Source organism: Trachinotus anak, unplaced genomic scaffold, assembly GCF_046630095.1.
Source record: "Trachinotus anak isolate AG129_WGS33_773 ecotype Australia unplaced genomic scaffold, CSIRO_AGI_Tana_v1 ptg000007l, whole genome shotgun sequence".
NCBI classification, from domain to species: Eukaryota; Metazoa; Chordata; class Actinopteri; order Carangiformes; family Carangidae; genus Trachinotus; species Trachinotus anak.
The window spans coordinates 3,712,488-3,725,524 of NW_027273858.1; the positions used below are offsets into that span (position 1 = coordinate 3,712,488).

The 13,037-nt window shown below is 41.1% G+C and overlaps 1 protein-coding gene across 1 annotated transcript in view; it reads right to left on the bottom strand.

Moving 5' to 3' along the window:
* The window catches only part of LOC139622594 (pro-neuregulin-3, membrane-bound isoform), a 360,197-nt gene that overhangs the window by 129,861 nt on the left and 217,299 nt on the right, over positions 1–13,037 (bottom strand). The window contains exon 2 of the mRNA XM_071479987.1: positions 8,760–8,889. Coding sequence (XP_071336088.1) covers positions 8,760–8,889 — 130 coding nt within the window. The remainder of the gene's footprint in view (positions 1–8,759; positions 8,890–13,037) is intronic.

Sequence of the window (13,037 nt, forward strand, 5' to 3'; positions counted from 1 at the left end):
CAAGCCACTGTTTTATTTGTATCCACTTGTTTACTGTTCTATTCAAGCAGAAGATCATGAAACATCAAGAATGATTAAAAAACAGAAACAATATGGCTGATTCCTCTGCACTAATTTGACTTCCCTTTATGTAACGCCCGACTGAGGTGCCAAAAGATCATTAAGCCTTCATTGTGTGCTAATTAAATCAGCACACAGTGACTGTCGTTTGGCTGCCATCACTCACTCTCTCAACTCCTCTCAGTCACCGTGTCACTACAAAAAAGCACTCATCACCTGTTTCCTGGTTTGTATTTGTCTTCCTCCCTCCTTTGCACCCCACCCCCCAGCTTCTGTTTTCCATACCCATGCTGAGTGCTCCTCTTTGCCTCTTGGAGGATTCACTCACCGAAAGCGGTGCCTTCTAGCCATAATATGCAGTCTCTTATCTGTCTAATTTTCTCCCACCACGAAAGCATGCCATGGCATCAGCCTTGTTTATTACTGTCAGAGAGACACCAGTCGAACTCCCACTGGTGTGCCATTATTATCGCACAGATGGCGATGAGGGCTGAGAGAGATAGACGGAGGGACAGAGAGGGAGAAAAAGAAAACAGAAAGAGGGAGTGCAGGGTGAGGAGGAAAAAAAACCAGGAAGAAAGTGAGAGGAAAAAAAAAACAAAAACTGGTACTTTCCATTTTAACAGCAACCAGATGGTTTTCTGACGGTAGACAGTGGCAGATCACAATTTTCTTTTATCCTGTAATGATAATACACCTTTACACTGCTCTATTTACAGACACACACATGCACATACACAAGTGCACTGTGGCATTCTATATAGTGAGCATTAGACACAGCTTCATCCTAGAGGTTTTTTCCCGTCAAGGTAAATTCCTGCTGTCAGAAACAATATTGCACAGACAGCCATATATTCCTTCACTCTTTCTCACTGCAGGAATGCTGGGGGGGGGCTCTCTCGGGGTGACAGACGCATGAGTGGTTGCACATTGTCCTCCAAAATACCCAGAGGAGAGACTTCAGGACCTTGGAGAGCGACATTTTCTCTCTCAGGGAAAACTACTCAGTTTTATTTTTGGTTTTGTCAGCCCCAACATTATAGCTTAATGACTGGGTTGTGCACATGCAGTATGTTCACAGGCAATAATTTGGTGATCTGCACGTTGGAAGATACTTGGCATTGTGTAGGTTAAGGTTAATACTGGGTGAAAGTTGGATGAAAAATGGAGGCTTATTTGGCTTATTTTTTATATTTTCTATAATATTTCATTTGTAAATATTATATTCTAGTACTGTGGTTATTATTCACTGTTTAATTCCTCACATGTTGAAAACCTAAACCATTCAGTGAAACAACAAATGAATGTTCACTAAAGATGTGAAAAAAACCCTTATGTTTTCAACCATTTTTAGCCCATTTTTTAATCCACACTGACAAAATTGTGTAAGCCAGACCAAATACTAAATTAGATCAAGCATTCTCAAAGACCATGGTATATATGCTAAATGTGCTTGATTTTTGAATGTGGTGTTTATGGACATATCCATGTACAGGAGCAACTTACAGCCAGAAAAAACAATGTAAACAAATTGTCCCAAGTGGTGAAACAGCTCCAGAAAAACTTAAGAAAACAAAAGTTTAGACAAAACAATTGAATGGGCTGCTTTTTTGTGCAAGTGCAGTTTGAGTGATGTCTCTTGATCCAATTGAATGTGGTATATACCACAAATACAAATAGGGTCAGAAATTGTGGTTGACAGCACACATTTGATGACACTAATGATTAGTGCAATATATAAAGAAAAACAGAAGAGCAACTCTTCCTCAGGTGACTGAGAATGTCGATGCAGGATGTGATCAGACTGTCAGCAACAACAGTCCATCAACAGTTTACATAGAGAGGGATATTATGGGGCTGCTGTAGATAAAGGCCTCTACAGCAATGAATGCACATGAATGCACATGAGTTCAGTGGTGCAAGAACCAGAGGCACTGGTCTACAGAGGTGTGGAAAACAGTGATATGGTCAGATTAATCATCCTTCACCATATTCTCCACAAGTGCATGTGAAGCGATCACCAAGACGGGGGGGGGGGGGGGGACACTTATTCCCTTACAGGGAATGGTCACTGCAAATCAATACTCAATGTTCCGAGTGACCACCTTTATCCTAGGATAAAACATTTCTATGCTGATGGGAGTGGTCCCGTCTAAGATGACATGCATAGGGCACATGGGGTCACTGAATGGTTAGACAGCGCTCTCCACCACCATCATCAAAACACCAAATGAAGGAATCTTTTACACGTATTGCATATCTGCTGTCCTATGCTTTTAATCTCCTTGTTTACCGGCAGCTTAGAGGTGTGTTATTGCTGCCATGTTTTCAATTTCATGCATGCTTCTTGTTAATTGGCATGCCAGTGTGTGTGTATGAGTGGGGAAGGTGATGTTATGTATTCCACTGAGCAGCCAGTCTTTGCACCTGTGAGGCCTAAGCAGTGGTGTAGTGCAGGCTTTACTCAGGTGTCTGTGTATGCTCACTTCTAAATCCCCTCTGATGCACATCTTTTAAGTGCTGCAAACCATTTTTTTTTTTACTAGGATGGAGAGGGCATGACCCACCCTACACCCTCAGAGGCAGAGTAGGGCAGGTCATGCCTCTGCTTCACTGTCTTGGGAAGAAAAATATCATCTGCCACCTACCTGCCCTGTTGGTTTACCTAAACACAGATCCTGTGAAGTCAATTTGACTTTGAGGTGATATGTAGTTCAGACTGCGGGGAGAAATAGGCTACACGTTTATTTTGAAAAATCTGCTGTGTCAGTCTCGATAACCTCTGACTGAAACACCATGTTTGCCTCATGTTGAATATATCTTATATTCATGGATTAGTCCTGCGCAGGACCATTAAAGTCTGCAAACTGCCCCTTGCACATAATGTTCTTTTTATAATGCTGACACAATCTGGCTACACTATCTGTTGTAAATCAGCTGTTCTAAAACGCAGTGTAGAAAAGAAACTACGGGCCTCTACTTGCAATGTAAGAGCGTAGTTCAGTCCAGTTTCCATGAGTGGATGGACAAAGGAATGAGGAACAGCATCTCTTCTGTGGTTAATGTTAATTTCATTAGATCCTGACTCTCTGCAGTCAACAGAAGTTAAGTGACACTGTGTAAATATGTATAACTGGCCCATTTTTGTGTGAACTAAATATGCAAGAGGAGCATGTTACTGTTTATAACACAAGGCATCTATCAGTAGCTGGACAGGCTTCTCCAGGCGCCGCTACACCAATGGGCCAAAGTCAGTCTGGTGGCGCTGGTCCATGGCTGAACACTTTGGAAAAGTCCAAGGTTAACCAGACAGGAAAAGGCTGGAGTCCAGAGAGGCAGGAGGGAGGATGAGGAGGATTGAGAGCGAGGGAAAGAGGATTACACTCTGACAAGAAGTGGTTTGTCTGCAGCGCGACCTTCCCCCCAGAACTTGTTCTTTACTTTGTGCCAAGTGATCAGCCTTTTCACATTTATTTGCGATGGAACGATTTAATTCTTGAGATGTACAAATTACTCACAGTTTGACTGTAATTATTTTATTTCTTGGAATAACTTTGTTCATGAAAATACTTTCTTTGTAAGTCTTCCAGCTGAACTCAATTTACATTTCTGCTTGTCATGAAAATTAGCTGGAGGGCAGTGAAGTAGGGAAACATCTCAGCCAGTGTTAAGAGTTTTGTTTCAGTTATATGTGTTCTTCTGGGTATTTAAATCATTATTTCCTGCCCTTCATAATGATCCATCTCCTTTGTATCATTTTAGAGCAAGTTGTTTTTGAGTTTTATCAGTTTTAAAGGCTTTCTATGGTGGCCCTGAGAGAAGAAAACACATGCAAATAGACAAACAAATTCAGAAAACATCTGACAACACATACAGACCATATTATCTGTAAATTTGCCCATCAATTCACATCTTATGTTTGTGTTGATATTTCTCTCTCAGGACCACTTTTCAACCGAACAGGAATATGTAAAAGAAAAAGGAGGAAGGCTGTTGAAGCTAAGCACTCAATATCGAGGTAAAATTGTTGAACAAAAGAAAGAGGAAGAGACTGAACACCACGCTGCACTTCAACCTAGCAGCGGAGACCTTACATGTACATCACTGTTTATCATTTCTATTCACTACCAGCCTTGAGTCATGTACTTCTCATCAATTCAACTCGAGATCTGTGTGCAATGAAAAGGTGAGAATTGTATCCACATAGTTCATGTCAATCCTTACAGCTGCCACGCTTCCTTCATAAATTATGCTTTTCAAAAAATTTCAGCACTGGCTCTGCAGGATGATTTTTTTACAGTTTCTCTCTGAAAGATAGCCTCGGTTGGTGACACAGTCTGGGGCACAACATTGTAGCTTAAAAACACACAAGCTGCACTGAGGTTTGTGTTTGCATATGTGTCATATATCTGTCTCTGCCCTCTAGAGAGCATCTGTGTCAGCCCCCCCCAGTCTCATTGGCGGCGGCTTTTGCAGGGATCTCTTCCAAACCGCTGCTACCTCCACCTGTCAGGTGAGATTGCCTTTCTATCGCTCTGGAACAGCCTCTTGACAGAGGGCAACGAGACGGGGTTTAGACCTAGGCCTTGTTGATAACTAGACTAAGGTGGGGTGGGGGCCTTTCTGCTCGGTCACCCTGGAAGGAGGAAATAAATAATAAACACACCAGAAAATCAAATTCATTGTACCCGTGAAGACAGAATAAATAAACAGTAAGAAGAGGTAAAGCTGAATCCTCGACTCAAAGGAGGGACAGGGGCAATTAAAAAATAGTGGATTTGTTATTCAGAGAGGCGTCACTTCCTCTGCAAAACCCAGAGTATGAAAGTAAAGACTCTGATGAGAGTAAGAGTATATAAGCAAACAGGGAAGGGAAGATATTCAAACAGACGTTATTTGAGCTGATTATTATATTAAGACAATCATTAGAGTTTTTGTTCTCTTTGGGAAAATCCAACTAAGCTGAAAAAGTAATTAATCAAATTCAGCATCACATACTTTTATAACTGAATGACTTGGCCTCTTGCCATTTTCTGAAAATATTATCTTAGCACACTGACTAATTTACTGGTTAGCTGAGCACTAATGATTGAATGCCTGACTATGTTGCCTAAAGCAGTGAGTATTGGTGTGTGTGTGTGTGTGTGTGTGTGTGAGAACAAGCAGTCCTTGTGTCTCACGTTGAATCCCTCCCCTCTCTGCATCCGTCCCCGCAGGTTGACAAACACGGCCGTCGCACACAGCGACAGCACTAAACGGCGCTCTGGGGGACAATCCCTGTGCTTGTTTTACAACTGGTGGGGAATGGCACTTGATGTTTGACTTATGAGTCTTTGGGAGAAAAATCATTGGGAAAAGGATCAAGTTTCATCTAACAAATAAAAATGATTAATTCTGTGACAAATAATGCCACAAAGTGGCTCAATTTATCCCCATTAAACGTCTGGATTGATCATGCTTTTACAACCTGATTTGTCTCAATTTGTTGTAAACATAAATTGAATCAGATTATACATTGATCCTGTGCCGGGGGTGAAATTCGTCATTCTTTTTGTTGCTGAAGATAAATTATCGTCTAGCAGCATGTCGAATGAAGTATACTGTAGCTGTTTTCTTCTTTAATGGTGAATTTCATTAATATTTACTATATATTACTGATATATTACTCTCTGGTCTTTAGTCACTTTGTTGCCTCACTCAGAAAGTACATCTATTCATAAAATATTCATACCAAGTTTGATTCCAAAAAGACTGACTCATTAGTTTAAGTTCCTGATTTCTAAAATATTACCCCCCTCTAAACTCCAACTGTTACTTTTTAGGCAAAGTACTAAACACACCTCCTAGTTTTACTGCATGATCACACCAGCTGTTACTCAGATTCAGAGCGGATGGCATATTGTTTGATGGTCCATATCTGTCCTTTAGAAAGCTCATTGCCACACGATTAAGCAGCAGAGATCAACTTGGTGCACTTTTTTTTTTTCTCTCCTCAGTACCTCAGCTCGCACATTAGCATGCACAGACAGTGTGTTCAAGGCCGTCCCGGCGTACATCGCAAACCTTCACTCTTTAACAGCTCTGCTTGTCCACAGACAGCGTTGTCGTGGCAACGGAAATGAGCGATGGGGAGGAGGGCAACAGCCCTCCCCCGTCTGTGACTCCTCGCCCGCCTACACCTCGGTCTCTCCTGCTCTCTCTGTTTTCTGCCTCTCTCATCCTGCTTCCCCTTCTCTCTTTCAACTGTTGTCACTTTTCTATAATAAATAAAACAAGATAAAGAGCTGCATAAACAGACAGTTGTGTTGTTGTGTGACTTCTGTCTGGATTACAGACAGACATGACATACTGAAAACTGCAGAAGACAGATTAAAGTGGGTAACTTTCAGTGCACTCACTTCAGCGAACAGGTAGCCTTCTGGCTTCCTACAGTAATATGGCTTCTTAAATATATATTATATGATATATACTCTTGATGGAGAAACATAGTTAGCAAAGGTAGATTTCTGTTGCAGGAACCTAATTGTTTGGCCTGTCCTCTCACAGTGACTCCACAAAACTAAAGCCACCTTTAGTCCTAAACTCCAAATTATTCACCTTGTATCTGTGTAGCTGCAGACCCTTGCAGCTATGGCCATATCGATGAGGGTGGTCTGGGCATAAATGTATGACTGTGTGGACCTACCACTGCACATACTTTTGCATCTGTTTCAGAGTATATCAAGGAGTTAATCCACCTCAAGTAAGTATGGTTCAAAGATCAGGTCGGGGTTAGAGGAGAAATCTGACCATTAGGCAAGAGGATTTACGGCAACATGTAAACACACTGAACAAAAACAGTCTGTGTGCATGTGTACACATCATGATAAAATATGTGTTCACATGCACATGCTTCACCGATCTCTTCTGTTAGCTTCTGCACATATATTCTTAATTCAGTGAATCTCACTTACATTGCTGAACCAAAACACACTCCTCATTATCATCCACACACACACACACACACACACACACACACACACACACACACACACACACAAGTATACTTGTGCATAAATACGGATGTATACTTGTAGCCCAGGGAAGGCAAAACAGACTCTTTGAAAAACAGGTCGGGTGGAAGTCCTGCGGTTAGATTTTGGAAGAAGTTGTTCTGGGACTTAATTAGTAAAGGGCCCCACATTTGAACAGGCTAAGTGCCCATGAGCTCTACTCTCAAATCTGGGACAACTAAGACACACACATGAGATGGCGACACCCATGCACACACATTCCTCCGCACACACATTTACACACAGGTTATGCATATATACACACATGCACAGCTGCACGGCCAGCGCTAAACAGAATTAAAGGAATGTTTTGCAGTGAATGTTTTGAAGTCTGGATGCTTGAAACACTGCTCAGATGAGTCTGTAGCTTTGTAGGTCTGTCAGCTGGAGTCACAGCAGTTACTGAGGTTTGAGGGGTGATGCAGAGTCACAACAAAAAAAGCATGAAAATCTCCATAGAAACATTTTGAACCACTTCTACAGCATAGTTCACAGTTTCTGATCCCTGTGTTCATTAAGTTCCAAGCAATCATTAATTTCCTAATGCATTCCTGTATACACTTGCTCCAGATAGCAAAGCAATAGTACAACTGATCAAATGAACTGTTCCAGTAAACAGTAGAGAAGCGGATTATGCTGAGAAGGGGTTTGAGAACTTTGCATGGACGCTATGTTGTCTTCTTTGGCCATAAATGTAGGTCACCTTTGACTGTCCATTAACTGCTGTAAGTACAAGCATCTTCCACCTTCACTGACAAAGCAAACTACACATTCTTCAGAGTCATCCATCTTTTAAACCTGCAGGGTGTGGTGAGTGATGCTTGAGAGATGTTTGGTGGTACAGGCCAGGGGTCTGCTAGTAAGTCTGGCAGCCAGAACACATTTAAAGGCTAATTTAAGAAATTGATTGATAAATATGAAACATGAATTTACCTTGTTACTGTTCACATGTGGTGCTGTAGCCACAGTCACATGTTATAGTTTGACAGACTTAGTGAACTAGTGTTTTTTTTTTTCTTTTCATCACACATCAAGCAAACAGCAGAATCTTTGGAACTTAGTGTCAGAACTTTTCAGAATAAAAGCTGCCAGTAGCTTGAAATAAAGTGTTTCTTGACAAAAAAACAAGCTTTCCCATGCTTTTATTTTGTAGGCAAAATCACTAAAGAGGTAATGATTCTGTGGGTGTCTGTTGGTGAGGGAGATCTATTTTAGCACCAGGTTCTGTGCACTGACTACAGCGCAGCCTGATGTGTCTGTCATACACTCTCAGCATGGATAAAAGTATAATAAGCTTCTTCAGGTGAGGGTGGATTCTCTATTTGGACATATAGCTAAATGTGGGACTGTCAGTCTGATGTTACAAGATTAAAAAAAATAAAGAAATCTGATTATCACGATACTCAGGCAGGACAGATATTGTGACTGCCAGTTGCCGACCACAGGTATAGATCTTTGAGGTAATAGGATATTCCTGATTAATTGGCTATTTCTTTAAGTTTAGCGCACACTTTGAACTCAAGTTTTTATATACGTCACCTGACAAACCTACACATTCACAACCAAAGATGTAGGAAGAAGAAAAAATTAAATGTAGGAAGGCGCAGAGGAGGGAAAAGAAGAGGAGGCATTTAAATAATCACTTACTTGCAGTGCTTGTGAGGCCCACTGAGCGTCTCGATGACAAAGCATTCGCCACCATTTAGGCAGTAGGCCAGGTCCTTCTCATGACAGGGTTTGAAATGCTCTGAGTGCAGCGGAGGGACAGTTGGAGACGCTGCAAGACAAACAAAGAAACTCTTGTTAGTCATAATTAATTTCTATCAGCACAATGGAGTCCAAAAGTCTGAGACCACTCTTCCCATTCATTTGACTGAAGTGCAGTTTTCCAGCAGGGGCCTCCTCACTCTCCACCTAAGGATCTATAACAAGTGCTTCCTCATAACACACTGCACGTTGTGGATAAAGCCAACACACTCTTGTTTGTTTAGACCCTGCAATGTCACCAGCAAAAGATGGATGGAGGACGGCTAATAATCTGTCCTGCTGTGATTAATACTCTGTGGTCACAGCTGTGCTGTTGGAGAGCTCGACTTCTCCTGGCGATTTATCACAACATGCATGGCTGATTGTGGACAGTGCACACTCATGAAGGAATCTGCTCAATGTACCTTAAGAGATGATCTTATAATTGAAATTAATAAGTGAAGCACCAGTTGCTTAAGAGTATAATGGAAATGCAAAAGGGGGAAAAAAATCAGTATGCACTTAATGATGTTATTAGCATTTTGTGCTTTGTTGATTTTGTTTTATAAAACAAAAAATTAAAAAAAGTGATACTGGAGAGATTTCAGACAGTTCACAGACAGTTATCCATCGGTGGAGAAATCAGATCTGCACCACAGATGATCTTATTAACATCAGACCGGGCGGCTGACTGTTTCCTTTGTGCTTACAAATGAAAAACGAGTCTGCTCAGGGCTCTCATTAGCCCATCCTCAGCCGTGTTTTTTAAAGTAGCTGGATGAACAGTGATGAGCTAGCACTTCATGCTTCACTGAAAATCCGGTTTACTCACAGGACACTGTTATTACCACTCGTATACTGATTACTGCATTAGGTCGTCCTTTAATGGTGTGTGGACGATACATCCAAATGAAGGGCAGATTTCTCAATCAGCAGCCAAAGAGAGAATGATAATAAGCAGTGTTTGGGGAGGGGATGGATGGGTGAGGAGAGGTGAGTTATTTCAGTATGGCCTCAGATCTCTTAATCAGCAGTATGAGGCATGTTTGTGGCAGGGTGGTGGGTTAAGTTATGAGATTCTGGGTGCTGATTGGTTCTCTGGGGATCTTTAGCAGCCCTTGGTAATTGGATGGTGAGGGACTGGTTTCCATGTGAGAGGTTTAGTTAGGTCAAGAACTGAGTCAGCACTAAGACGTGGTTTTAATGGATGAGGACGTCACCTGGTTGGACATGATGACAAGAATGTTTTTAGCTTGTGAAGAGTTGTTTAAACAATTATTCTTGAACTTTTCAGCAGGTCAACACTTTTAAATGCAAATTCATTCAACTACTGTTTATACTGAGGGGAAACCACATCAACATCAGTCTCACAGTCTCACCCTGAGAAAACTGCTTTATTATGTTTTCTAGGACTTTAAGAGCTTTAGTTTGAGTTTGAAAAAATGTGAACCACATTTTTTTTTTTTTAACCAGACAGTGTAAATCTAAAGACAAGAAGAAGAATTATGGGAAATGTAGGACAGACTGAGGGCTTTCTTCCTCAATTTATACAATTCTGACAAGGTCTGTTTTTTAATCTTCAATGATTTTTATGCTTTTGGACTAAACACTCACTTTCTGAGAAAAAAGTGAATCATTTTTCAAAAGCAACATTTTTGAGCTAAAATCTTTGTGTAACAAAAAATATAATTTTAAAGGTCGATTCAATTCAGTGTTGCTTTTGTCAGACTTCCTGTCTCTCTACAGACACTGCTTTTCAGCAGGCAAGGTTAAAGGTCACCTGCATCATGACAGTGATGGTTTCTTCCCATTATGGTGACCCTGAGCATGATGGTGAATCCCTCACTTGCTCTTTAACCATCAGACAATGTAAATGTATGAAAACCCTAAAGAAAGTTGGAGGAGCAGGATTTTATCTCACTGCAGGCAGACTTGTCTCTCTCTCACTGAATTAGCTTTATGCTAATTCCAGTCTGGATTCAGAATCTGTATAGTTGCCAGCATTGAATGAGACAAAATATGTGTCTTGTGCTCTCAGCACAGCCACAGGAAACTGACTCAGTGGTAATGAAAAATCACTGCACAGCTTATAGAAATATAAGCAGAAGTGATATATCACAGCAAATTATTCACTTGAATTATTTTGAGGATCATACATTTGAAAAACTGTCTACCCCCAAACTTGGATTTTGCATCGCCAGTGGGCATGTTTGAACTTACAAAATAGAAAGAGAATTGATTTTAAATCGGAGATGTTGAGATATGAATCAACAACCGACCATCCAGAGGGATTAGAGTCATGTGGAGGCATTCAGCTGTGGATGACTTACTTTCAACGCACAAGACGTTTCTCAAGTACCAGTGATTCAACAAGCTGGAAATTAAGGGTGTGGAGGTTGGAGTGGTGAATGGGTGTGTGGTGCTTCAGAGTCATGATGGAGAATGGAGTTTGGGTCCTGTGACAACCATACAGGTCGTCTGTTGCAACCCTCTGATACCACCCATAGGGTAAAATATATCTCCTGAAATAGCACCCCCTTCGCTCGCGTTTCCCTTTGCTCCTGCTTCGCGGCTTCAAGGGTGGAATTTGACCTAACATTGGTGCCACTTTATATAATTTGACTATACCAACATGAACATGGATCCATGCATGATCCAACCATCAACTACCACCTCAGCTCAACCAAGTTCCCATATTGTATAAAGTGAGATGTCCTTTTTTTATTATAAAGGTTCTATATTAATAAGCATCAAATCACCCAGTCCACAGAGAAATGCACACAGACTTCTGTAACAATCAGAGCCTCTCTTCTGATTGGCTCCCTGACCTGTTGTTACTAGAGCTCCACAGAGAAGACAGAGAGGAGATGTTAAACTACACTGAGATGGTCGTTGGTTCTTAAAACCACAGATATATCTTCATATGGATATCAACACTTCAAATACAACAGGAGAGATGTAAAATATGGGACTTCACGTGGATTCATAAGGACCTAATGAGATCTAACTGAACTTAAAGAATATATTTTCTTCCTAAGCACAGCTGCCAACTAGAAAGACAAAGAGATAACTCATGAAAGAGTAAGAGGGAATATAACAAAGCCACATAGCATGTTTTGGTTTGGTTCCTTTAGCTTGCCACACATCCAGCACACAGAGATACTCAAACAAAAGGCCAGAACCACAAAGCACTGCTGTGTCATCCTTTGCACTTGCTCTGCAACACCACTAGATGTTTATTTTTTCAAACACAAAGGATTTCCCTCCAGACATGATTTCATGCTCAGACAGAGCTGTGCTGTTTTGTTAGTCCTGGCGATAAGTGACAGACGCATCATTTGTCGTCCTCTCCCTTTTGTTTTTTTTGGGGGGGTTTTTTTGTTGACAGAGTTGTCACAATGCACTGTAGGTTGTTTAGCTTAACACTTGTCACCTGTCAGCTCAGACACTGTACCCACTCAAAGAATTGTGTCATTTTAACAGGGAATGCCAGAGTGGCCTGAAAAAAAAAAAAAAAATCATTTGAGTCGGCTGAAAATATCACTGCGAGTCTGAAAACATTGTCCACAGAAGGCAGACGTCAATCACTGCAGAGGAAAATAGTCCCATTTACTCCGCCATGCTGTGAAGAGGGAGAGAGGGAGAGGCACCGTGTGGATCAATAAACCATTGGGCGCTGGATAACAGAACCCACCACTTCAAACTTGTTTCCTTCTTTCGTCCCTTCTTTTCGTCTCCTTCTCTCTTTCTTCATGAGGAAAATGAGGAAAGAATAAGGAGTCTGCTCATTTTCATATTTACACCAAGGCACCAATTGGTTGCAGCGGGGAACAGGCAGCAGCCATTTACAAAGCACTTAATAATTTAGTGATAAAAAAGATAAATCAGAGCTGTTTCTGAACTTCTAACAGTGCCACTGATATCTTTAGAAGACTCTCAAAGAGCTGAATGTGGTAAGGAGATCAACACTGAGATAAATCCAATCGCTGGTGAGAGCAGGTGATGCAGTATTCATGATTTAATTATTGTTCTTCCATTTTCTAAATCCAGATCAGCAGGGAAATATCCAGAATGAATTATTATTATGAATTATCTCCTGTTTTACAGGGGCAACCCAATGACTTTTAAGATATTAAAAAGCAAGCACTTTAAGAGGCCTAAAAAAAAAAAACAACAGGA